Below are 27,877 nucleotides of genomic sequence, written 5' to 3'. Positions count from 1 at the left end.
ATAGCATTATTATAAAATAGAAAATTTTAAAACTCTAATTGCAAATAAGATTATGTTTGGTGCGTCATGCAGGTATATGTGTTAGTGGTGTATACTATATAGTTATGAAGATTGAATAATTTTGGGGTGATTAGTAATTTTAAAGATAATGCATATTTGTTTTAACAGTTTAGAGAGTGCAGCCATATACAAGAAAAGCAATAATAGAGCCTTCCGTCAGTGTGTCAGTGGGGAGGCATTCGTTCCCTGACCCCTGCAGACACCAGAACACTGCTGCTCCAGCCCCTCATATAGAATGGCCCCGTAGAATTGATACCATTACTGCCCTATCCGCACAGCGTGGATGAGAAGCCCGAGGGTGCCCTGCTTCTGTCTGTGGTCCACAGCTAATAGCATGCTTGGTGTGGTACCATCCCATGCCTTTCCCTGTGTATATTCACAGCTGTGTGTTTGTGCATGAACCTATATTTTTAAACAAAAACATGATCATAGAGCTTCCTCAGTATCTGGGGTTGACTCATTAAACCTTCTTTCTATTAATCAAATGTTTCTAGAATTTTGCACTATTATTAATTCTGTAACCAACTCTCTTGTCTACTGTCCTTTATAAATATATATGTCATATCACATATGGTGTTAGAAATTAGACACGCGTTAAATTTTCTAAAAGAACTGTAGAAATTTACACTTCTTCTAGCATAGGGTAAAAACCGTTTCTCTTTAAATATGCCGTTCTCTGATAGATGCCTGCATTCAAGACCTTTTCATGTTTGTTGACTGTTGTTCCTGCTTCTGTTTGTTCACAATTTGTGTATTTTCTTTGTTGGATTCTTTACATTTTTTCACAAATCAGTTCACATTCTAAATTTTGTTAAGGATATTAAGATTTTCTCTGTCATGTTACATTTTCTTTTAAGTGTCTTTCAAAAATTTTATTCATATTTTAACTGCAAAGAAATTAAATTTCTTGAGTCCAAATCTGTCTTTTTTTTTTTTCAAATCTGGTTTCCTGTCTTGCTTACGAAGGCCTCCCCTATCCTCAAAGTGAAAAGTGAAGTCACTCATTCGTGTCCGACTCTTTGTGACCCCATGGACTGTAGCCTACCAGGCTCCTCCGTCCGTGGGATTCTCCAGGCAAGAGTACTGGAGTGGGTTGCCATTTCCTTCTCCAGGAGATCTTCCCAACCCAGGGATCGAACCCAGGTCTCCAGCATTGCAGGCAGACGCTTTATCATCTGAGCCACCAGGGAAGACGCTCCCCTGTCCTCAAAGGAGTGTAAATTATACTTAAATTTTTCTTTGCATATTTTTGTAATTAGATCTTAATGCTTCTGGAATTACATTTTTATGAACAAAACTTTATTTCTTCCTGATGGGTTGAATCAATACCATTCAATTAACAATCTGTTCTTTTCCATTGAATTGAAGTTTTCATATAGACTAGAATACTTCTCTTGACTCCTTAAGCCATTTAAATGTTAATTATCTAACTCAACTATGGTCATACTATTTTGACTATTGTAACTATGTTAAAATTTATCATACGTACCTGGCAAGATAATTTTCATCTTTCATTTGCTTTCCAAAAGTTTCATGGAAATTGGTACTTAATAAATGTATTTTTATATTATTATAAGAAAAACTTCAAACTTAAGAAATGTAGAAATTATGCTAAAATATACATTAATACCTACATTCAAGAATTAACATTTTAAAATATTTTTTGCCTATTTTTCACTGTGCCACTTTAGTATAAATTACACACGTAATGATCCTTTATCCTCTTCATAGTGAATACTTATAAACAAAAAGAACATTCTATCAGGTTTGTTTTCAATTAAAATATCCACCTTGGGATTTTAATTGCAGCTATATTGCATTTATCTCTTCACTTGTAAATGAGAGTGTATTGGCTTCTTATCCAAGAGCATTGCTGTGACTTTTTAGTCTTGAATAATATTTCATGTGGTTTGTTTACACAGATCCTATCACTTTTTGTTAGTAAAATCATACTGGTCGTATCATAGATTTTACCACTTGTGAATGTATTTTTCCCATTTTTAATGGAAACACAGTTTCCAGTATTTAAACAGTTATTAATTTTATATATTTCTCAGTTTTGCTTCATGTGTTTAAAAACTTCATCAGGTGCCTAGGCGTCTGTGTATCTCTCTTGTCTTCTCCACGACTGAGCCTCGTGTCACTATGAGAATCTCTTTCTATCCTGGTGGTACCTCTCGCCTTAAAGTTTTCTGTGTCTCATAGCCACACCAGCCTTCCCGCGCTTGCTTCAGTTCAGTTCAGTCTCTAAGTCGTGTCCTACTCTTTGCGACCCCGTGGTTTCACGGGGTTCTCAAGGCAGGATTACTGACGTGGTTTGCCATTCCCTTCTCCAGGGATCCCCGTTTTGTCAGAACTCTCCGCCGTGACCCGCCCATCTCGGGTGGTCCTGCAGGGCATGGCTCGTAGCTTCACTGAGTGACAAGGCTGTGGCCCGTGTGGTCAGATGGGTTAGTTTCCTGTGATTGTGGCCACTTATTGGCAATATTTTTTCCAGCCCTTTACTGCCATGCTGTCTGCATCCTTATGTTTAAAGTATGTCTTGTCATCAGCAGTAGTTGAAACTTTCAATCTCTGCTTCCTTTTTAGGACTCTCAGTTCCTTGGCTTTTAAAAACAAATTTTTTTTTTTAATTTGTATTGGCATGTAGTTGGTTTAAAATGTGTTAGTTTCTGCAGTACTGTTGGTGGAAATGTAAACCACTACAACCATGATAGACAACAGTATAGAGTTCCCTTAAAATTAGAGTAGGAAATGGCAACCCACTGCAGTATTCTTGCCTGGAAAATTCCATGGATACAGGGGTCTGGCGGCTACAGAGAGTGGGACATGAGTGAATACTCACGCATTGCCTCTAACATTCCTCCTACTTGCTTTGTCTCCACTTGTAGTCAGTCACTAAGTCGTGTCCAACCCCATGGACTGTAGCTCGCCAGGCTTCCTCGTCCTTTGCCTTCTCCCTGAGCTTGCTCAAACTCTTGTTCGTTGAGTCAGTGTTGCCATCCAACCATCTCATCCCCTGTCGTCCCCTTCTCCTCCTGCCTTCAGTGTTCCCCAGCATCAGGGTCTTTTCCAGTAAGTCAGCTGCATCAGGTAGCCAAAGTATTGGAGCTTGAGCTTCAGCATCAGTCCTTCCCGTGGATATTCGGGGTTGATCTCCTTTAAGATGCACTGGTTGGATCTCTGCAGTCCAGGGGCCTCTGCCTTCGCCTCGATTCATACTGCTGTGCTCGCACCTCTGGACGCCGGCGTTCTCCTGCAGACCTTCTCAGCAGCCTCCCCCACACAGGTCTCCAGCCCATCCTCCGCTGAGCACACCTGAGGGGCCTCTCTAAAAACGTGGCGGGTCGCTCTTGCACCTGCAGCCTCCAGGTGCTTGCCATCAGACTGTTCCTGTCTGTCTCCAGACTCAGCAACAAGCAGCCCACGCCCCACCTCCCTGCTGCGTTTCTGCCAGAGTGGCTTTCCTGCTGTTCTGCAGACACTCGGCACTTATTCCTGAGTTAGGACTTGGACACTGTCGTCGCCACTGGACTCTCACTCATTTTCATGTGTTTGCCTCTTTTGAAGTATTTTTCTTTAGACTCATTGAATGCAGATTTTCTCCTCACCTTCTGCTTTTCCCCACTAGCACATTACTCCTACAAGTTCAGTTCAGTTCAGTTGCTCAGTCGTGTCTGACTCTTTGCGACCCCAAGAACCGCAGCACGCCAGGCCTCCCTGTCCATCACCAACTCCCGGAGTTTATCCAAACTCATGTCCCTTGAGTCGGTGGTGGCATCTAACCATCTCATCCTCTGTCGTCCCCTTCTCCTCCTGCCTTCAGTCTCTCCCAACATCAGGGTCTTTTCAAATGAGTCAGCTTTTCACATCAGGTGGCCAAAATATTGGAGTTTCAGCTTCAGCATCAGTCCGTCCAATGAACACCCAGGACTGATCTCCTTTAGGAGGGACTGGTTGGATCTCCTTGCAGTCCAAGGGACTCTCGAGAGTCTTCTCCAACACCACAGTTCAAAAGCATCAATTCTTCTGAGCAGGGCTTATTTTACTCATGTCTAGAACCATGTCTGACACACACAGGCCTTCAGAACTTTTTGGAATAAATGAATGTAGTGAACCACGCCATTGCTGCCGCCCACCCCACCCCCCGCCGAAGTTACCCTCCTGAGAACCATCAGTAGTAGAGGCAGCATGTACTGGGCTCTCACTGCAGTGTTCTTAGTGAGGAGGACAGGCAAGGTCATGCCCAAAACACAGTTGGCATAAACTCCATTCCTTTCAGAGTTGGCTATTGGAATGCAGTATGAATTAGGTCTCCATGCTGCAGTCCATGGGGTCACAAAGAGTCAGACATGACTGAGTGACTGAAGTGAGTGAGTCACCAGTTAAGCCTATATCCCATTCATAGACAGAAATGACACAGTTCCAATTCAGGTTAATATTTCCAGGAAACCATGACCATCCAACTAATTTGTCATTAACAGTAAAAAAAAAAAAGTAATTTTTAAAGGAATTTAATACAGATCTTATCTGTCTTATTTTTATTTGTTTGGTTAACAGTAAAATACTGGTAATTTTTTTTTTCTAAGTAATTTTGACAGTGAAGTCTGAATGATAAGTAGGTTATTATCCTTTCAACCCTAATGGTAAGGATGCTGCCTATGGGGTCATATCCAGGGAGAGAATTGGTTCACGTGCTTTCTACTGCCCATTTATGTTAACATTTTTTTCCTTAGATTTATGAGATAAGAAATCTTTCTTGAGATGATTGCTTATTGCAATATTTATCCAAAAGAAATGAATGCTGATCCTTTTGTGTGAATGTAGATTGAATGAGACTGAATTACTTAAGTCTCATGAAATAATTATTTGTTAACAAAATAATAGTATTTTTCATGTTCTGTTCCTGTTTAAATGAACTGGCCTGCTAAGCAAACAGAAAATACTGTCATTGCTTTAGAAGCCCAAATCCAGAAATAAATATTATTCCTGTAAACCACAAAGTGCTTAGGAAACTACCTCAGCAAGAAAACGTGGGCTTTCTGATCATTTTAAGGGATTTATATCTTCACATGACATCTGTTTTGGGGTCACAGGGCTAGTACACGTTTTAAGTCTCAGTGACATTTTTAAAGTCATCTAGACTGCCTGTTAGATAGACGATACCCACTTGTCCTTATGAAAAGTAAGGTTGTAGAAGAGATTACTAACACTGTGCTCAGTTGCTCAGTCATGTCCGACTCTTTGCAACCCTTTGGACTGTAGCCCGACAGGCTCTGCTGTCCATGGGATTTCTCAGGCAAGAGTACTCGAGTGGGCTGCCATTTCCTTCTCCAGAGATCTTCCCCACCCAGGGATCGAACCTGGGTCTCCCGTATCTCCCGCATTGGCAGGTGGATTCATTACCACTGAGCCACCTGGCTAATGGGCTGAAAGAAATAGGCTGATGGAAAGTATTAATACAAGACCTCACAAGTGCTTGGCCCCAAAGACATGGATAATAGACAAAGCAGGGTCTCCCGGAGACCCAGGAATTAATACAAGACCTCACAAGTGCTTGGCACCAAAGACATGGATAATAGGCAAAGCAGGGTCTCCTGGAGATCCAGGACTCTTTGCTTGAGGGAGCACCCCTGAATCAGAAGCTCCAGCCAAGCCTCTTGCTCTGCTGCGAGCCCTGGTCGACAGGCTCAGGCCCCAGGGCAGCCCTTGCCCACAGATGGGGTCTGTCTGCAGCCCTCCAGGAAGCTGGGCGTCCTTGAGCAGCAGCAGAGTCCTCAGACTCTGGAGTTTAGGTGGGAGGGGCCGTGGCGACATCTCGCTTGTTATGAGGTTTTGTGTCTTTCTCGGTAATTTGCCTTCTATCATTATGCCATTTGCTTTGTAAAAGTTTAAGTCAGTATATTAAAAGCTCTTAATAGCTAGCGCGTAGTGCCACACTTAAGTGTAGACTTCATTTCAGGTGACCCCATGTCATTAGACCAAATCCATTAAAATTATATAGGGGGTGTGTATGTTTGAATACTTTTTAGGCAATTTTTATCTGTCTTCTAGAGAAAAGACTGAATAAACCATATTTAGGGGGAAAAAAAGACCTAGAACACATGATGGTGAGTGCAAAGCAATTGAGGAAGAAAAACTCCTTTCCGTGGGGATGTTAGAGTTTGTGCAGCGGTTGGCGACCCTGCCCTTCTCTGCAGGTGAGGCGGTGGGAGAGCTGTCTGGAAACCTGAGTCCTCTGGCCGGCCCTGGGCTATTTACCCCTCGAAGACATGGTTGCACTCATTGTAGCTCACATTCTCCTTCTATAAAGTGGAAGGGTTGAATAGGTTTCCCCCCGCCCCCAAGGTTTCTTTCCACTCTGAAGTTTCACAGTTCCAGGAGATTCAAAATCTGGTTTGTGGCAGTCAGGTATAGCAGGGATTTAGAAGGTGTCAGGGCCAGGCTAGCATGACGTCGCATTTCAGCAGGAAGCAGCCAGAAGCAGGAGCAGAGTGTGCACTCTTCATGGAACTAGGGAGAGCAGTGACTGTGTTCGCACGATTAAAGCGGCGTCCTTCCTCTCCTTTCAGTTGCACCTGCTCTGAAATGCTATCTTTCCTCCCCGCTGCGTGCAGCAGCGCCAGCCTGAAGCCGCGCTTGGTCCTGAAACTGCGGAAGTCTTTCTAGCTGTTCTCATACCTGTGCAAACGCTGCGCTGACCAGTCTTGTCTCATTGTGTTCTAGAGACCGTGTCATCGGTTTGATGATGACCGCCTGTGATCTTTGTTCTGTGACAAAGCTGTGGCCAGTGACAAGGCTGACAGCCAACGACATATATGCAGAATTCTGGGCCGAGGTACGTCCTGGGGTTTCATGTGAACGCAGATGATGTCAAGAAATGAGGAGAAATTGAGGGGATATTAAATACAGGGATAATGTAGTAACAGTATCTTAGCTGCTCATGTTGCTAGTAGTGCCTTAAAAAACCCTATTGTTTAGCATTCATACAGGTACCAAGTCAGAGCATCTGACTTGGATATGTGTGTAAATTCCCTGATCTCCACTGAAACGGTTCAGGAAGTGATTCCCTGAACAGCAGTGCAGCAGTTTTCTTTATTTAATAGCCAGTCCTGTCATCCATTCAATAATTATCAGTGGCCATCCCTTTTATGGCCACTAGAGAAAGTATTAAGAGGGATCCACAGCATCACAGGCTGTATTTGCCTGCAGCAGAAAATTTGAGAGACTAATGATGTACCATAGAAACCCGAGATTAAATTGTGAATATGCCAAACAGTCAGTTAGGCTGCAAATTATGAGTTCCACAGCAATTAATTCATGAGCTCATGAATTCCTGACATATGAAACAACTGTGTAAATTGCTTTCACGAAAACCTTTTCGTGACTGAATTACCTAAATGATCAGAAATGTGTCTTTGCTCCTCAATTTGCTCTCTGAATTGGTCATGAATAAGTAGGATATAATTCTCTTGTTCAAGTGAATCCACAGATACTTAGATCCCTGCATATTAAAAATAAGTTTATGGAAAAAAAACTATAAAATGTTTGTGCACCTCATTTGGGTAGAAGTCAAAGTAAATTTTGAGGATAAAGAGTTTGCTAAAACCATAAATCTCACACCTTAAATCTCATCCAGTAGAAGAACAGATATAAAAAGAAAAAAAAAAAAAGTAAACCACTCAGGTAATGATGAATAGAAATGGTCTATGATGTTGGTTTTGTCTCACAATAGTAATACCAAAGAAGTTTTTATTGAGTGAAGACCACAGGCCTTGGGTTGATTATACTGAAGGTATTGTTTCTATACCAGCTTCCCTGGTAGCTCAGCTGTACACATTGTATATGCATCCTCTTGAATGTCTCTCTCTGTGTGTGTGTGTGTGTGTGTGTGTGTGTGTCAAAATCTAGTTACTCTCAGACTCAAGATTGTTTTTAAATGTACATGTCTGAGCTGTAATATTTGACTTTATTATCACAATCAGCTTCATAGTTAATGCTATATGTACCACATAAGAAAGCTTATGTGAAGCTTGCTTACTGTTTTGCAGACACTTTGATTTATTTAGCAGTGATATACTTCATACCTAAACAACTATATTTGTATTCTAAAACATGAAGCAAAAGGGGACAAACATGTTGATTTCTTTTCTCTTTCAATTCCTCGTTGGTTAAGCGGGGCAGGGGTTAGGCGCGGCATTGGTTAAGCCGTGCAGTGGTTAAGCACAGCATTGGTTAAGCAGTGCACAGAGATTGACTGAGCTCCCAGTAGGCTCACAGATGCCATCTGCAAGGACCTCAGCGTCCCAGAGCAGAAACAGAGCTGTAGTCCCCAAGCCTTGTGGTGGTTTCCTAGATGTTCATGAAGTCCACGCTGCCTCCTCCCTGCCCCACCCTCTGCCCTCCGTCAGGCCGTCACAGGCTCTCGCCTGGATTCCTGCAGCATGCAGCTGGACTCCTTGCCTGTCTTCTAGAATCAGTGTAACAGTAGCTAAGAGCGTGGGGTCTTTGGTGTGACGCTGTCCGAGATGAACATCCCGCCTTAGTACTGAGACTGACACCTCGGGCCTGCTTTCTGACCCGTCTCAGCCTCAGCTGCCACACTTTCTGCTTCGAGACAAGTTGAGTTCTGTTTCCCGGCAACGGCCTGTCTCCCCTCACTGCGGTGAAGACAGAAGTGGCGAGCTTGATGCTCAAGCCCACGGCCCCTCTGCGGCCTGGGTCCCTGACTGTGCTGTGCAGCTCCATCCGCCTGGAGCCCCCCTCCCCACACCCCTGCAGCCCGCCCCACCAGCCCGACACCACAGACCACTTGCACACACGGGCCATCTGTCCCACTCAGGCGTTCTCCTTGTCAGCATCAGTGTTTGTTTCTAGGTGCCTGTACGAATCACTGCTTACTTAAAATCTTTTTATGTCTTGGGGCTTGGGAAATCCTTGAGGGGGCCTTTATTTTCATTCCCTTAGGGCAGAAAAGAAGAAAGTATGAGAACTAGCACAGTTCATGTTTAGACCGGTAGCTTCAGAGCAGACCGCTCCCGGTGCCCTTACGTGGTTAAGACAGTGTTTTGGTCCTGTGCTCACATATTCTTGTCGAGGGTTGTGGTCATTTGTCCCAGGAGCCTGTCTTAGCAAACTCAGGATGCTTTATGCTTCTGAAAACAAACACAACAAAATAATCAAAAATAATAATAATTAAGAAACGTGAAGGACTTAATAATCTTTAACCTTAAAAAAGAAATAAAAAGAGTAAGGTAATTTTTAACTCTGTAAAATGGGGATAATAATATCTAACTCATAGTATTTCATGAAGATCAAGTGACATAATATTTACAGTGGCCCTGATGTTATACATCTTTAGTAAACATCTATAATTTTAACCTTTATGCTGTATCTTTACTGACATGTTTTAGCAGACTGCTCTTTATTCTTGATGGGTCAATATTCCTCTTTAACCTCTGGCTTCATCTCTCTCTGTGCGTGTGAAAAAAATCATCTGAAAAAGTGAGATGAAGGCCTTGAGGTTATGTCATCCTTGTTCTTGTGTTCCTCCTCACACACACACGTGTCCTTTTGTTATAACTTTCACTAACTTCTCCAAATAGAATGGAAGTGATGGCTAGGTTTCTGGTAATTCAGGACAGGAGAGGAACATGAGGATAAAAACCTACAGTAGTACATTTACATTTTTATTGTTCTGACATTTGTGTGGGCCATTAGCCAGAAACATTATTCATCTTGAAAAACATTAATGGATAGAGGGAACACATTCATGCTGACGTTTTATAACACTGCATGAAACTGAGAGAGCCTGGTTTCCCCCCGTTTCTCCCAGGGCGATGAGATGAAGAAGCTGGGGATACAGCCCATTCCCATGATGGACAGAGACAAGAAGGACGAGGTCCCGCAAGGCCAGGTATGGGCTGTGTGGTCAAGCGGTGTTCAGTGGTCCTGACAGCGGATGGGAGTGAGAAGCACGTGCCATCTGACGGGAGCTGGAACCCGCTGAAGTCTTCTCCATTTAGATGCCCCTTGATTGGGAAATCCTAGCTAGATTTAAAGACTTCATAACTAGCCTTGTCATCGCCTCTTTCTACAGATAAAATTGCAGTAAATTACAGGCTTTTTTTTCTTACTTGAAATAGAGGGGATGGATGAAGTTGAAATGCTGATATGTTTTAGCAAACAAAAAATATTTTGTCATCGAATGTACAAAGATATTTTTTTGGAGAATAACATTACAGATTTTGGCTGGGTTTGCGTTTCCTAAGAAATAATGCATAATGTTTCAGTACATTTTGAGCTTCATCTTACTGTAAACTGGCACTCATTATCCTCTTTTCAGGTCTTACAACATATTTTGCATTAATTTTTGATGCTTTGAGAGCTCTAGTGCCTTGTTAGCTTTGCATGTATGCATGTGTGGTGGGATATATTCCTTTATGACGGTCTTTTAAAACTATCAATCTTCTAACATCACAATAAGGATGTTAATGACGTCTCTTGGCGGGCACCAGCCCAGCAGGGGCAGATGTGATGTGCTCACCCTTGTCGCCAAGGGGCGGTTTTCTCGAATCCTCCACAGGAGACTCACTTTCCATCCCTGTCTGACTTGCACTGACACGCGTGCCATGCCTGTTGCGTGTGTAATTTGCAGTCTAGTCCTGTTTTGACATTGTTTGTGGATCCTCCCCATATTTGTAATCATAGTGTTTTGCTTTTCGAGTCACATTGTAAGAGTCCTGCCCCATGCTGAGAGAAGATCTTTACCTTTATTTTCTTCAGCTTCTTTTTTATTTCATCATTTTATATTTGATTTGTTCAATTTTGGGAATTCCTCTTGTAACGTACTTAAGAGAGGAAGCTGACAGTATTAGCTTTTCCTTGTGGGCAGTTGAGCAGTGACCCCATGGGATTCTTGATAAGAGAACTGAAAATGCCATCAGAAAGTGGACTTTGTTCTTGTGTGATTCCATTAAGAGCAGTGCATTTTTTTTTGCCAAAATTCCAGATCCGTTTATAGTATTAGTGAATTTTAAATAACATATTTCTGCAATCAGCTAGTATTTTACCAAATATATTGCTTCTGACTTGTGATTATTGTGAAATTATTCTTTGCCATTTAGTAAAAGACTCCTAAGAATAGGTCATGAGTTACAACTGATCTATAATAAGAATCCCATTGAATATTGTACTTGGGTTTTAGAGTGACTTCTTTTTATTATTTAATTTTTTTAATGTTTTATATCGTGAATGTATTTTAATGAATTTTAAACCGTCATCTGTAGGACTGTTCACTGAGGCAAATGTTACTTAGCAAAACCAGAGTGCTTAGATTTTCAGGTAGGCTCGAGAAGTAGAAAATTCACTTGATGAGTTTCCCCAGTGCTGCTGGAATCACTAACGTGCGGTCGTGTTTCTTGTCTGCATTTCCGTGCTGGGCCAGCTGGGGTTCTACAATGCCGTGGCCATTCCCTGCTACACCACCCTCACCCAGATCTTCCCCGCCACGGAGCCGCTCCTGAAGGCCTGCAGGTACGTACACCAGCTTCACCTCAATGCTTTTCCGCCAAAAATAAGAATCTGTGCAGCGTTTTTTGCCCCATCTAGACATAGATGTCTTCACTGCAGTTTACAGTAAGTGGGCTGTGTGTTTGCCTGTGTAACAAGTATAAGTCAAAAATATTTATTCACAAAGTTGTTCATTCACCAAAAAGGAACGGGAAGTGTTCTTTCTTATGACTCACAGACCCCTGGCTGACGCTGTTTTTAAAAAGACAATAATGTCTTTTCTGAGCTGCTGGTTTGGAAGGGGACTCAGTTTAAATCACACAGTTTACTCTTTGAAGGGTAGAGACGAAATCTTGAATGCAATCTTTAAGTTTCATTTTCTTCCTGAAAGAAAGGCAGGCCTCCAGCTGACCTGTTCTAGTTCACATTTCTCTGTGTGCTCTCATTATCCTTTTTAAGGGCTAAACTCAGCTCAGAATGTTGGAAATTTTCTAAGATTTCATTTTACTTGGAAAGGAAATTCCCCTGGGGGGGTGACAGGCAATGAGCAAACAGCCGTGTGTTGGTTTTCTGCAGGAGAATGGGTGTGGGGACTGTTTTTTTAACTGCTCGGCAGGAACCACGCTGGGAGCTGGAGTGGGTGCACCACTGAGAGGCGAACAGACCTGTGGCTGGAAGGTTGCAGACATAATCAGAGGCTTTAGGGCTCTCCTGTCCTTTGCTGTTGCAGCGCAGAAACTGTTTTTTTTTTTTTTTTTTTTTAAGGAAAACAAACAAAACTAACATGCAAGAAGATTTAAAAAAGATACTGCTTTCTCCTGTTTAAGTGGTCCTCTTTCTTCTCTGCTCCTGTGGCAATGAACAGGACATCCCAGCATGTTTTGTTGAGCTAAGGAAACACAGCAAAGTTAGTGTGGGTCTTTTTTCCAATATATCAAGAAGTCTCTTTAGATTTGGGGGAAATGACACCTGATGATATGGTACAGAAGCTAAAGCGTTACATTTTTCAGGTTGTATTTTAGGGGTTTCTTTGTACAAAAGTATCTTAGCATCCTGTGCTTGCCGACACTAAGGTTCCCTTCTGATTTTGACTTCCCGTCAAGGCGGCGGTGTGGATGGGGTCTCTGCCAGGTTGGACGGGGCGGGCGAGGGGCAGTCAGGCAGCGGGAGTGCCCCACCGATGAAGGAGACCAAGATGCCGTCACGTTTGAGCTGCAGATCCTGAGAGAGACTGGGGGGCAGGGCAGCCGAGAGTGCATTCGAGACCAGAGGCCAGGGGAGTGCAAATCAACCACCTAACAAGGAAACCTCAGAGGTCCTCAGCTGGTGTGACTCGCGGGGACTTTTTTAATGCCTGACATGGTGTTCAGCATATGGTGTGTGACGGGCGGGACTGGCCTGCACAGGGCACACACTTCCGCCCCGCGGGGTGCAAAGGCCTGGCTGGGGGTCGTCATGGATGCCCCCCTTCCTTTCTCTCCATCCGTGTGTGACCTGATGGCCCAGTCCGCTCTCCCAGTGAACCCTGACTGAGTCAGAAGCTCTGAGCGTGGGCTGCCTGTTCGCCTCCGCAGCCTGAAGCTGGTGGGATGGGGGCCTCCGCTCCAGCAGTGTGGCTCCTCTGAGGACCCCAAACTGCAGCGCAGGCCCAAGGGGACAGTTGTTATCAGTCAGTCAGTTGGTTCAGTTGCTCAGGCGTGTCCGACTCTGCAACCCCATGGACTGCAGCACACCAGGCCTCCTGTCCATCACCAACTCCCAGATTTTACTCATGTCCATTGAGGCGGTGATGCTATCCAACCATCTCATCCTCTGTCGTCCCCGTCCCTTCCCACGTTCGATTTTTCCCAGGATCAGGGTCTTTTCCAGTGAGTCAGCTCTTCTCATCAGGTGGCCACAGTATTGGAGTTTCAGCTTCAGCATCAGTTCTTCCAGTGACGTTCAGGACTGATTTCCTTTAGGATGGACTGGTTGGATCTCCTTGCAGTCCAAGGGACTCTCAAGAGTCTTCTCCAACACCACAGTTCAAAAGCATCCATTCTTCGGTGCTCAGCTTTCTTTATAGTCCAACTCTCACATCCATAGATGACTATTGGAAAAACCATAGCCTTTATTAGACGGACCTTTGTTGGCAAAGTAACGTCTGCTTTTTAATATGCCATCTAAAGTATATTACAGTGTTTTAAATGAATATTATATATGATCAGGGTGACACCCAAAAGCCAGCAGGCTGAGTTAGGCCCAAGTTACACTGTGCCTGGTGTGGGGACAGAGTCCAGAAGTCCTTTCTGAAACGGCCCCTGTCTCTGCCTTCCTCGTTCCAGGAATAACCTGAGCCAGTGGGAGAAGGTGATCCGGGGCGAGGAGAGCGCCTTGGGGATCCCGGACCTGCCAGAGGCCGAGGGGTCCCCGGAGAGGCCGCCGGTGAAGACCGATGACTGATGGCCCCCAGCGGGCCTTCCCACCTGAAAATACTCATCCTGCTTCTTTGACTTTTCTTCCTTTTGTTTTCGGGGGGAACCTACACCTGTTAAACTGGGATGCAGACCTCTTCAAGAAGGACCATCACGTGAGCACGTCCAGCAGATGGCTCCCAGCCGGCCCCCCGCCGCATCCTCGACGGTGATCGGCCAGGCCCAGAGTCGCGCCGCCCAGAGTCGCCTCTTGACTTGTGACCCGGCCTCTTGTGATGGGCTGCTAGGCAGAGGCCTTAATGGAGACGGACACTTAGAAGGGGGTACTTTTCCGCTGTATATTTCTGGTGAGGGTTGAAACGGTACTAAGAAGGCACTGCACTTGGGCTTCCACACCACTGTGGCTCTGATGTTGTTGGCTATAAATAGGAGCTTTGACACGTTGCGTTTGTGGATGTTCATGTGTGACCTGGTTGTCGTAAGCGTGGATCGTGGTAGACAGCCTTAGCCCGTGGCATCGAGCTGACCGAGCAAAAAGTGTCTTTCTGCAATCACTGATGGAAAATAGTCAGACTTGGGTTCAGAGCCTCGTGAATCAAAAAAAGTTAGGTGGACTAAAGTGTACTCTTTAAATTTATATAAAGGGCTTAGATGCATAAATTTAACCCTAAAGGAAGTAGATTTTCTATCCTCTCGAGAAGAGACGCAGATATACATCATAATAAATCTAAGAACTCCAATATCTATTCGAAAGATGTTAAGAGAATTTTTTTTTTAATTATTTTTCCTTTATTGTAGTCTCGGCAAATTTCCTAAACCCTTTACACAAAGAACAAAATAAAAGCAAGGCATACAAATGTTTCCAATGGACAAGTCTTATGGATGCAAAGTGTGAATTTTTAATAATGATGCTTTATGTTTTCACTTGATGTCATTGCAAAATCTTAAACTCACATTCAAAAATGAAAGATTTATTCTACAGATTATTTAATTAAGAGACCATACATTTCTCTTAAAATCAATTAAACCATAAAATCTAAGCCTTCTGGAATCTTCACTCTGGCCTGCTGCGTTCCTCTCCCACATCCTGCCCTCGTCCGCCCGATGGTCTTTCAGAAGCTCTCTGCCCGCAGCCGGGAAGCCAGAGGACACAGCTGTATCTGGGCCCATCTCTGCGCTTTCTGCTCCACTCAAGGTGGGACATCCACAGAAAAACCTGTGTCTGCAAAGTTGCTTCTGTATCAGTTTGGTAAGCTCATATTACTCTACAGTGTAAATGTTTTAAAAGAAGTATACAAAATTTACAGGCAGCCCCTTCCTGCAAGGATTCGAAGCCAGTCACTCCTGGTGCCTGTTAACGCTTAACCTCCGAAGCTGCTAGTACTGACCTGAAGGAATTAGAGTCTCAGAAGTACTGAGTTGTCCCTAACAAGTGGCTTATCCACCATCCTTGTAGCAGGAAACTGGAACATTACTCTTAATGAAATAAATTTTTTCAAAGATTATTTCACATATCCAATACTGTATACATTGTTGTTCATATGAGCTTGGTTTTTGCAAAAATTATTAAATCAGATGTTTCTAAGATATGGTTGGTTTATAGCAGAGTTAGCTATACATAAACATCATTCTTATTTTAAAATTAATACTGTGTTCAGTTTCCTTATGGGCTTCTAAAAGTGGCCATCTTCCTTACTCGGAGCTCCATTTGCCATTATAATTTTCCAATATGAGATAAAATGAAATAACAGAGAGAATGCCGCTGTGGCTGGTTTCACACACACACACGGACACATGCAGCTGTGCACGTGTACATGCGTGTAGACATACACGTGTGTAGATATGCATTCACATGTGAGAGGAAGGGAGAGAGATGCAAACACATCTTTAAAAACTAAAAATCAGCCCCATTCTTCAAAAACAGTGATTTCTCATGTGGAAAAATGTATATTGTTTAATATAAAGCTGACTAGAAAAAGCCCTCTTTCATGTTAGTGTATTCATAGAATGGAATTCTGAAATGTTGCATACATCCAAACTTTCTACATCCAAATGTTTGAACCTGGACCCACGAGATTCAATGTTAATCAGGAGAGTGCCTTAGGTCATCTTACTGAACCTGGAGACTGAATTGCAAGGGGGAAGGAAATATTATTTAAGGCTGCTGTTATTAAAAAAATTTTAAAAGAATGTGTGAATTCTGCTTCTGGAAAGAGAAAGCAGTCCTGGGGAGGGAAGCCTCTGGCTACTTTTGCATTTAAGCTTGCTGTTGTGACCCGATTATCAGAGAAAAGTGTCTTATTTTGACATAGCCTAGTGTGTTACATGGTGTGACCTGTGCTTTGAACAATAGTTTCCCAAAGAAGTGTATGTGGATTTATCGGCTGGTTAATTTCTTGTGAATCGTCATAATAGAAGCAAAGTTTGAACAAAGGACTGTATTCTAAGGTAAACTGTTAATACTGCTTCCATCATGTATAAGATCGACTTGGGAATCATAGATTCACCTGAGATGAAAGTTGCCTCGGATGCAGGGATGTTTAGTTAACAATCTGTTTGGAAAACACGCGGTTGGGAGTATTTTGTATCTCCGCAGATTTATTTTGCAGACATGCTTTTAGAGTTCCGTCTTGTCTTTCCGCCAGATCTTTTCTTTAAAGGACAGATGGTTGTCATTGCCAAGGGTTTTGATGAGTTTCTCATTGAGGTGGTAATTTATATGGGGCCCAAGTTCCCTGTTCAGTATAAATTTGGTAACCAGTTGTGAGCATATGTTAAATATTTAATTTTCAAAAATTTTTATTGGTTTTCATTTATAGTAGAGAACAGTTTTATCATCAAATGCAATTATGCCATTATCTTTCCAGAGATAGTGAATATATTTTTTACCTAGAAATTTTCTTGGAAATGCATTCTAACGACATGAAGTACTGAACTTGGACAGTGGAATAAAATTCTAAAAAAATGCAAGTATCTGGTGAATTAATAGTTGGCTGTGATTTAATTAAATGGAGAGTCTTCATTGCAATTAATGTGGAAAGGAATCCTCAAATATAGCCCTTTTACTAGGGCAGGAATTGTGTGATCCATTTCCCAGCTTTAGTTATTTTCAAGAAGCACGTGAGAAGCCAGCCTTGGAGGAGAGACCAAGTTTTAAATTATTCACACACAGTTGTCCTTCGTCCCAACTCTTCTCTCCATGGAAAAGCATCTGTACAGACGACCCCAGAGCTGCTGACTTGTTACCACAGTGACAAAAACAGAGCTACTTCAGAACTACGCTTGTTCAGTGTAGGTTTCCTCTCCTTAGCATGCTTTTCAGATATTATGTTTATTTTATAGAATCAACCTCAGTAAATTTTGCTTTCTTGGTATATTCAAGCACACTAGCTATGCTTGTGCACAATACATATAGATGCATAAATCCTTAGCTTCTTGGATTATTTAATAGGTTTAGTTTCTAGTATTATGTTGCTGGTCTTTTAATCCAAAGAAAGGGTTGAGTCTTAGTAAGACTAAATGATTCACCATGCCTTGGTCTGTGCCTTTATTTTTAACACTGCAAATTTGACTTCTTCTTTCATATATTCGTCGTTTTGCTTTCTTGCTTGACTATACTTAAAAGCATTTCAAGGGATAGATCCATGGTTAATTTTATCAAGTTAAATTAATTAAGATCATTCTCTCCTTATGAGACTTCTATACTTTATTTCATTTTATTCAGTTACCCCGACCATAACCAATGAACTGTTCAGACTCAGTTGTTGTTTTTTTTTTTAACAAGAATTTCCAAGAACTGTGACACTGATTGTGACGTGATTTTGTGGGGTTTTCGGGTACGTATGCATGATTCAGACTTTGAAACTCACTTCTATCTTTATGTATTTCAAATGTGTTTGCCTTCTACACTTCACTGGTTTTATTCAGGGTTTCATTCTTTAAAAACGTATTCATTTATTTCGCTTTAAAGTATCCCTTCGATTGCAAGTGTTAATATGATTTAAAATCACTGTTAAATGTAAACTAACCAAGTATGGCATCAGTGGTGCTTTCCCCACGCTTGTCTATAGCGCATGGCTGGTGTCTTTTTACCTTTGCATAAGTATTTATGCTGATACACACTTTGCCAATTTCTTTAAACACTTAAGTTTAAACTGTGATACTCAGTGCACTGCTTACTCTGTTTTCTCTTTTTTTACTGAGTATTTTGATTGAAGCATTAGATACATTTATACGATGATAAAAATAGCAAAAAAAAAAAAGAGGAAGAAAACAGTTTCTATGCTGCTCTTGTTCTAAATTTAAAAGGTGGGACAAAGTGAAAGACGTCCGTGTTTTCTAAGGAACATGTTTGAAATCCAAAGAAGCATCACTGCCTTTGCCTAAGCTCTCAGCGTTTTCTTCTCTGACCACTGAGAGCACGCAGACCCTCATGCGTCTGCCGGGCAAGGTCAGTGTTACCCCAGGACCCAGGCAGAAACTTCCAGCCAGTCCAAGCCGCCAAGCAGAGAAGTTGGTCTACACACGTCAAGTTTCGGCTAATATTACCAAGGAACTGTCCATTTTCTGATGCTTAAGTGGAAAGGTTTCATTCCTGTTGCAAGTTAAGTTCTAAAAGTGTGTTATCTCACACCCTAGCCCACCGAAACATGTCATCCTCTCTTGGGCATTGCAGCTCTTGTTTTCTCGTTGGCGCCCAGTCCTGTGTCGTGTCTCAAGTACCCTAGGCAGATGACGTATGGGGATGTTCTCTTCCATATGATCCGTTGTATGCTGTATATTCTATATATTCACTTAGCGTGAACATTGAACATAGACTTCATCACAGAAATAGTTTCCACACAATGCCCTCACATTTTACCAAGCCCACCCCAGTGACCCACTGGAAAAAATATGCGTGCCCAAAGCACTGTGAAACAGTGACCAAAATGTATAGAAATGCAGTGTCCTGACTCTTCCTGAAAAGGTGGCTTTTTATTTTAACGAGTCCTTATGAACAAAAGATGCTCTGTCCCTACTTAGCCAAGGCATTTGTGATCTTGCTGACGGGAAGCTGCTGGAGTGACATGGGTTACATGCTATCAAAAATACAATGAATGCTCATAGTAGTGCTGATTTTTAGACTCAGTGGATCTGTGTCCACAGTTTCAGTGGGCTCTCTTTTGGAAGGAGAAAGAAATTTGAGTTAACAATATCCAATTTCATTATAGTTAATGAGTTATACATTTGCAAATATTTTATACATCTGACATATAAAAACTTTGTAAAATGCACAAGTGCAATAACTTAAAGAGATCTTAACTTTGCATTTATAAATTATAAATATTGTACATGTGTGTAATTTTTTCATGTATTCATTTGCAGTCTTTGTATTTAAAAGAAATCTTCTCTGTTATGTTTGTATAATATAACAATAATCATTTATGATAAATGAGGCAAGTTGTAAATAAATTCATAATTCAAACAGCCAGTGTATATGCATATACAGGCGTTACATTACAAAATCTTTGTTTTACCTACAAGCTTAGAGCAGCTAGAAACTTTTGTTGATATGTAACTATACATTTAAAGTATATATATATGTATGATACATGAAATATATGTAGAGATGTTCATAATTTTAATGGCTCTCCTTCGTTGTGAATAATTGAATACAGAATTTTTAAAATATCACCTTTCACGTTTATTGTTTGTTCTCATGTATGGGGAAGGTCAGAGACATTTTGTGCATTGAGGAGGAGGTGCGGGGCTTCCTAAAGTTCACGTGCAAACACCCCAGGCCTTGTCTGCAGAGGAGACATCAAGTTCACATTGGAGCAACCTGGTGCATTTGCTTCAAGCATTTTCTAGCAGAAAGGATGAGGCAACATAAAAGGTTACATTTTTACAAGATGATTTATTAACCCCATTGTATAATCTTAAATGTTGGAAGACTGTTCCGGTCTTTCAGAAAGACAGTTTCAGGTTACAGAACTCCTGATCCTGAGTGCCCAAGGCCGAGGCTGGCTCCTGAATCAGACCCCTGCCGGTGGAGTTTCCAGAACCAGTCCAAGTTCGCCTGGCTAAGAGCAGGAAGGACTCCACGGGGCGGGCATGTTTACGAGTAAGTGATGGGGTTCTTTCTGCTGGTAAAGAAAATGTTCTTGGCTAAATTCACATAATCTTTAGACACTGATGAGTGTCCTCCTGGCTTCATCTTTAAACTCTGCTTAAAGAAATTGTGTTTATTTGGCTCTTTCTGCTTGCCCTCAGGTGAGCAGACAAATGATAAATATTTAAGACCAGAAAGTTAAAGTTGAATTGTATCCCGAGATCCTCTTTAACTAAAATTATACTAATATGCTAACTAAAGATATACCTTTGGGAGCAAATGAAATAAATGTTTCGTGGAATAAAGCCTGTTGCATTGTTGACGTGTGTGTCCACAGCCTTGTTAATTAGATGAACAGAGAAAAACCTCAAAATGGAGCGAGCCCTTCCGCACACCAGACCCCAACGGATACGGTGCTTGTCTGCGTGCACGGCACGATGCGTGTTGTAGACAGGGTTTTTGTTCAATATCCGTTTCCTGTGAAATTGTATCAAATGTTTGCTGTGTTAAAAATAAATCTCGTGTGCTAATACATCCATCAACTCATCTAGTGACTGAGCTTGCTGATTCGTTCTCTGTAAAACTGATCTGAACGTGAGTCCGTGTCTTCCTTACGCAGATTTGACTTCATCAGCCTTACCCTAACCAAGAGCTATTTTCTAACACCAAAGGAAACCCTAAAAAAGCAACGCTATTAAACACTTATTCAACAAGGGGGATTGCGCACCTGATATGCGGTGGGGTGTGGGGTGCAGCATCGGGGCCAGTGCAGGGGAGGCAGCTGGGAGTTGGCTGCACACACGTCTTCCCACCCTAAGGCTTCTGTCACCTTGCACAACTCTCTCCGCCCTTGTTCCTTCCTGTGGGGACTGTCCTCAGGCCCAGTTCTGGGAGAGACAAAAGGGAAATTGTGTATTTGTTGACGTGAGAATCTCACGTATTAACAGGACATTTACCTTTCTTTTTAACTTCTTATTGGAGTTTAGTTGCTTTACAACGTTGCATTGGTTTCTGTTGCACAGCGAAGTGAATCAGTTGTACATGTATGCATAGCCTCTCTTTTTTAGATTCTTTTCCCGTATAGGTCATTACAGAGCACTGAACAGAGCTCCCTGTGTGGTGTTCTCATTAGTCATCTATTTTGTATATAAGATCAATAATGTTTGTATGTCAGTCACAGTCTCCCCAGCCGTCCCACCTCCTCCTTGGTGTCCGCACATTCGCTCTCTACATCTGTGTCTCTATTTCTGTTTTGCAAATGAGATCATCTATACCGTGTTTCTAGATTCCACACACTTAAGTTAACACACGATACTTGTATTTCTCACTCTGACTTTCTTCACTCTGTGTGACGGTCTCTAGATTCATCCACGTCTCTGCAAATGACTCGGTCACATTTCTGGTTATGGCTGAGTAATAACAAGACAGTTTTTTAAAAAATCTTCCAAATAATATACAGATGAGGTGGTTCTCCCACAAGGAAGCTGAGCCTGATGAACCAGAAGCTGACAGAAGCCTGTTCCTGCATCCATCGCCCCCCCACCATGCCCCTCTCCCACCATCACAAAATTGGGAGCCCCCAACCCACTGCACCATGAGTTGAGATTTTTCCTTGATTTTGAGGGGGAAAGGGAAAATGACTAGGAAATAAAAGCAGGCATTGATTTGAAACATCAACTTCCAAATGCTTATTTGGTAATTGTACACATTCAGATGAGTCCTTGTTGGCATGTCATTTCAGTCATGTCTGACTCTTTGCAACCCCATGGACTGTAGCCCACCAGGCTCCTCTGTCCATGGGATTCTCCACGCAAGAATACTGTAGTGGATTACCATTTATTTCTCCAGAGGATCTTCCCGACCCAGGGATCGAACCTGGGTTGCCCACATTGCATGCAGATACTTTACCAACTGAGCCACAAGGGAAGCCCTCCTTGTTGACATCTGTGTTATTAAATAGGTAGAATTGACATTAAATAAGTAGAATTCTTGCTCAGAATATTTATAGAACATAGTAAATGTTCAGTCATCAAAAACAAGTCAAACATAACACGCAGAATGACCGAGACACATGCATATATTAAGAAAATAACATTTACCTGATTAACCTTGCATTAACTAGAGGCCAAGCCTCAAAACACCTGTTTCCCAAGTCTTCCTGGTAACTAACTGAGTTTTGTCTGTGTGGCACCTCAACTGTTGAAGTTTGGCCTTAAGGGTCATTGGTTCGAACCTTCCATAGCAAGTCAACAGCACTGATTTGCCATGTCTGAAAGATGGTCCTCCAAGTTCACATCGCTTCAGGAAGGAGGGCATGTTCCCTTGACACAAACCAGACCATTGATTGACTGCTCTGATGGCCAGAGAGTTTTATCTAAAGTTGTCCTGGAACCTGTAACTTTTTATTAATAGTTTCTATTTCAAGAAATTACTTCTGTAGTTGCAGCCACAGGGATAAACCCACTTCCTCTTTTACTGGACCACCTATCATTTATTTTAAGAAAGCTATCCGGCTTCTTTGGGCTTCTCCGGTGGTGGTAGTGCTAAAGAACTCGTCTGCCAATGCAAGAGATGTAAGAGAAGCCGGCTTGACCTGGGTCGGCAAGATTCCCTAGAGGAAGGCACGTCAACCCACACCAGTATTCTTGCCTGGAGAATCCCATGGACAGAGACCCTGGCAGGCTACAGTCCATACGGCTGCAAAGAGTTGGACAGAAGTGTAGGGATTTAGCGTGCACACATCTTGCTTCCCTGTGCTTAACCTTGTCTGACGTTTTTGAAAAATATAGCTTGACTTAGGAGTCCATGCAGTTCTCAACATCCCAGTAGAAGTTTGCCAGCGGCCTCCTGCTGGGCCCTTATTTTCCATAGAATAAACTGTCCGGTTCATGAGTTGGCTCTCTGGGCGCACCTCCTAGACCTCCTGTCTCCGTGACTCAGTCACGTGGGACGCACACCTGTTCTAGGAGACCCTCCCCCACGTCCTTTCTCTCTACCGGAACAACCTCCTTCTGTCTCCTGCTTAGCGCGTCCTTAGAGGCTCCGAGGTTCCCTTCTCTGTTCAAGAATCTCTATTCCTCCCGCCCAGGGACCCGCCCCGTCCCGATCCCCCCGCCCGGGGACCCGCCCCTCCCGATCCCCGCGTCCGCCCGGGGACCCGCCCCTCCCGATCCTCCCGCCCGGGGACCCGCCTCCCGGTGTCCCCGCCCGCCCGGGGACCCGCCCCCTCCCGGTCCTCCTCCCGGTCCTCCTCCCGCCTGGTGACCGGCTCCCTCCTGACTGTGCTCCTTTGGGACAGGAAATCACACAGCGCCAAGACGGAAGTAACAGAGGTTGATGTATGTGGGGTGCTTGCTATCTGCCTGGCCCTCCGGGTACTACTTGTATTAACTCAACGCTTGACAATTCTATACATTGTTCATATTATTGAGCCCTATTTAAAGATGGGGAAAATGAAACCCAAAGAATTTGAAACAGCTTGTCAGAGAGAAAGCAGCTGGTTTAGTCAAGGTACAGAGACCAACCCCCCCACCCAACCCCCACCCGGCTCCCGCCGCCCAGAAGCACCTGATGCGCTGGGTGCGCCTGGCTTCACTGCCTGTGGGTGAAGGGCGCCTCTTGACTAATACAGACACGTGGAACCTTCGAGATGTCAGGAACCATCCAGCCCCTGAGCACGTGGTGCTTAAGTGACCTCCCTTCATACCTTTTCCTGGCGAGGGCTGGGAACCAAGACTCAAGGGAGGAAAGAGCACATAACTGTTCAGTTTTACAAGCGCGTTTGGAAATTCTGATGACCTCTTCAAGGGAAAGGCTTTTACCAGTGCTTACAACCTGACAATCTGGCTGCAACGAGAGGCTTACAGGTTGTTCTGCCCCAGTCCTGAGGGTCGCCTGGGCAGGGCAGGAAGGACTGTGGAGAAGAAAGCAACCCAGGTGTCAGCCTGCTGTCTCCAAGCAGGTCCCTGCCTGCCCTCCGCCAGGTGAGGACCCTGCGGATGGGAGTCACCCCACACCAGTTCTGTGCAACCTAATCAACAGGGTCCTGGAGCCCACTGTTCTCCTCGAGCCCAGAGAGTGTGGTGCCGGATACAGCGGAAGCCTCGGATCAGGCTGTGGGGAGGGCAGGTGGGGCGCTGGGGTGCACACAGCCCCCGCCACCGCTGGGGGGGGGTTCACAGCCCCGCGGGGCTCCTGCTGTGACAGCAGCCTGCACTGTGTGGTGGAGGGTGGACGGAGGGGGGACACGGCCTCCATGAAACCAGCCAGAGGAGCACTGAGCTGCTTTCCTTTCAGAATGAAAGTGCTACTTTCTTCAATATCTTTTAACATTCGTGGTCCATCTGAGTCAACCCGGGCCCCTTAGTCAGGGTTCCCCAGAGAGACAGAACCCATGGGGCACACACGTACACAGCACATATACACGCATGCATGTATGTGTGTGTTATGAATATAACCCGCTGGCTCTGTTTCTGCGTAGAACCTTAACACACACACACACACACAACCATTTGTTATAAGGAATTGGCTCGTGCAATTCAGGAGGCTAAGTTTCACCATCCACAGGGGGAGCCAGGAAAGCTGGTGGTTTCACTTCTAAATTCTAGTCTGAGTCCTATGATATCAGAACCAGGAGCAGCGACTGTGTCGGTTTCAGCCCAGGGCCAGGAGAAAACAAGCATCCCAGCCCACCATCAGGCAGAGAGAGCAAGCTGCCTCCTCTCCTGCCTTCTGTCTAGGGCACCTGCAGCAGCTTGCCCGGGGCCACCTCCACCGGGAGGGTGATCTGCTTGCACTGTTTCAAAGGCTCATCTGACCAAGCGACGGCCAACCAGATGAGAGCCAAGACTACAGCTGAGCCAGATATCGGGTCCCCACAGCTCAGTCACTGACAGTAACACAGACCGTCACAGCAAGACAGACTTTCTTCTATCAGAGTGCTTCCTGTTCTCCAGCTAACTGAGTCCTCCGGGGGTCTCTGCTCCTTATGTGTGTGCTGTCTTTCATTCTGGCTCTTTTGCATGCCTCCAGCAGGCTCTGCAGGATCCAGCCAGTCAGCACCCCTGCTCCAGAGGCTCTGGTCAGCGGTGCTGCTGCTGGGGCCCCAGGCCAGCTTCACTGTCACTTTCTCAGCGGCGGTGAATTCCGACCACGAGTCTGGCTCTGCTCCAGGCACTGGGCGTCCAGCCATGAGTGGAAGTGAGAGAAACACTGCTTTCCAGGAGCATGCTGTACACCCAAGAGTGGAAAGCAAGCCAGTCAGGACCTGACCTGTCAGCTGGGCACAGGATAGAGACGAGCAGGGCGGGGGGTTGAGGAGAGGGGTGTAATCTCTAATGAGACGGCCTTTCAGCACATCTCTGATCCCTGGTGGCTCAGACGGTAAAGAGCCTGCCTGCAGTGTGGGAGACCCGGGTTCAATCCCTGGGTTGGGAAGATGCCCTGGAGAAGGAAATGGCAACCCACTCCAGTGTTCTTGCCTGGACAATTCCATGGACGGAGGAGCCTGGTGGGTTATGGTCCATGGGGGGACACAAAGTCTCGGACACGAGTGAGTGACTAACACACTGATCAAATGACGGATATGACACAAAAGCTATTGGTGACAAAAACAGATAAACTTCATTAACACCACAAATACCTGTGCTTCAAAGGACGTCGTTAAGAAAGTGAAAAAAAAGAACAATAGCCCAAAATAGACGACGATCGCAAATCATAGATGTGATAAGGGGACTTGTGTCCAAAATATAGAAAGAACTCTTTCAACAACAAAATGACAATCCGATTTTAAAACGGACAAAGGATACGAATGGCCCCTTCTCCAAAGAAGATATCCCAATGGCCGATAAGCACGTGTGGAGGTGTTCCACATCATTTGTTATCAGGGAAATACAAACCTCAACAGCACAGCGCGTCACCCCCTACCCCGCCCCACCATGGCTGAAACAAAAGAGACAGACAATGAAAAGTCGTTTTCGGCAAAGACAGGGGGAGACTGCAGCCCTCACACGCTGCTTCTGGGATGTAAAACAGTGCCAGCACTTTGGAGAACAGTTTGGTCATTCCTCAAGTTGTTAGAGTTTCTATGTAACTCAGCTATTCCTCCCCTAGCTACATATTCGGGAAGAATAAACACATGTTCATACAATACCTAGTTCACAACTGTTCACAGCAGCATTATTCAAGAAGTGGAAACAAACCCAGTGTCTGTTGACTGGTGAGTGGATACTCAGCGGTGCTTCATCCATGACGGAATGTCATTCAGTCAAGAAAGGGAACGGAGTGCTGATACCTGTGCAACATGGATGAAACCCTGAAAACAATGCTAAGTGAGAGGAGCCAGTCATAAGAGGCCACATACAATAGGATTCCATTCATATAAAGTGTTCGGGGGGCGAATTCATAGAGACGGCAAAAAAGATCAGTGGTTGCCAGGGGCTGGGGGAGAAGATGGAGAGTGATGCTAGAAAGTAGGGGGTTCCTCCCAGTGATGATGGAAAACTGTCGTTAGAGCAGACAATGGTGATGTTTACACCATTCCGTGAACCTAAACCACCAGACTGAATATATATAGACACTTCAAGGGAGCAAAGCTTAGGGTGTGTTCATTATATTTCAGTAAGACTTATGAAAGAGAATGAATATTGATTATGTTTCACTGGATAAAGAAAAATCCTTGAGTCCATAGTGATCCTCAAAACAAAAAGAAGGAATAACTCCACTAGGCAGCTTTGGAGGTGACTACTGCCTCAAGTCCTTTCTTCAGAAGAGGCCATTAGAGGTAAGGAATGAAGTATTTACCTCTTTAGGAGGTCGGATTCCAGCTTAGGGCTTCCCAGGTGGTGCTAGTGGTAAAGAATCCTCCTGCCAATGTAGGAGACACAAGAGATGTGGGTTTGATCCCTGGGTTGGGAGGATCCCCTGGAGGAGGAAATGGCAATCCACCCCAGTATCCTTGCCTGGAGAATCCCATGGACAGAGGAGCCTCGTGGGCTGCAGTCCAGGGGGTCGCAAAGAGTCAGACATGCCTGAGCAACTAAACACACGGCACACATCCCAGTTTGATGAGGGAAAGCCCCGATTTCCAGAACAATATCACATCACTGTGGACGGCACGATGGTGGAAATAACCACCCCCATCCCCAAGCTGATTGATTCAGGCAGGTGTATCCCTGGAGCAGAAGGGTTCTTGGAAACTGGGCAGCCTCACGACCTCCAAGTGCCACCTCGAAGCATCCTTCCTGACCACAAAAGGAAGAGCTACCACCATAGTGACAAGATATTGTGGTTGCCCCCTCCCTGCAGAGATCAAATCCTACCTTACTAACTGTGGGAAGCAGTGGTCAGCACCCGTGAAGGACTCTTGGCAAGCTGTCTGTCTTCACTACACGCAGGCCTTTGGTCCCCTCCACTTTATAGGTGATCTGAGACAGACAGGCCGGTACCACCGCAGCGAAGAGACAGAACAGGGCAAGACCCCAAAGTGACGGTGCACCAGACAGCTGGCCCGGTCCTCTCAAAGTGTCACCATCACTGAAAAAATGGGAAAAAGCACAACTCTGTGTCTAAACTAGAAATCATCAAATTGTACATGTCAAAGGGGTGACTAGCACACTACGAAAATGATACATCAAAGCTTTTTAAAGAAAAGGGTAGCAGATGAATGTGTGGATTCTTGTTTGAAAATACTCCTATGAATGAAGTTTCTTGGATGATTAGGAAAACCTGAACATCGGGCTAGGTATCAGCAGGTAGTAAGAAGGACTGACTTTTCTTTGGTGTAAAAGAGTAGTCTGGGTTA

At 44.1% G+C, this 27,877-nt stretch overlaps 1 protein-coding gene across 1 annotated transcript in view; it reads left to right on the top strand.

Moving 5' to 3' along the window:
* PDE10A (phosphodiesterase 10A) overlaps positions 1–20,618 on the top strand; it is a gene marked incomplete at its 5' end in the record, with an annotated part of 146,927 nt that extends 126,309 nt beyond the window's left edge. The window contains 4 exons of the mRNA XM_040238759.1: positions 6,787–6,898; positions 9,896–9,976; positions 11,507–11,595; positions 13,896–20,618. Coding sequence (XP_040094693.1) covers positions 6,787–6,898; positions 9,896–9,976; positions 11,507–11,595; positions 13,896–14,013 — 400 coding nt within the window. The remainder of the gene's footprint in view (positions 1–6,786; positions 6,899–9,895; positions 9,977–11,506; positions 11,596–13,895) is intronic.
* Positions 20,619–27,877: the final 7,259 nt, after the last annotated feature.

The sequence above is a fragment of the Oryx dammah genome, unplaced genomic scaffold (assembly GCF_014754425.2).
Source record: "Oryx dammah isolate SB20612 unplaced genomic scaffold, SCBI_Odam_1.1 HiC_scaffold_4, whole genome shotgun sequence".
In the NCBI taxonomy this organism is placed as follows: Eukaryota; Metazoa; Chordata; class Mammalia; order Artiodactyla; family Bovidae; genus Oryx; species Oryx dammah.
This window is presented reverse-complemented; position numbering and strand designations above follow the sequence as displayed.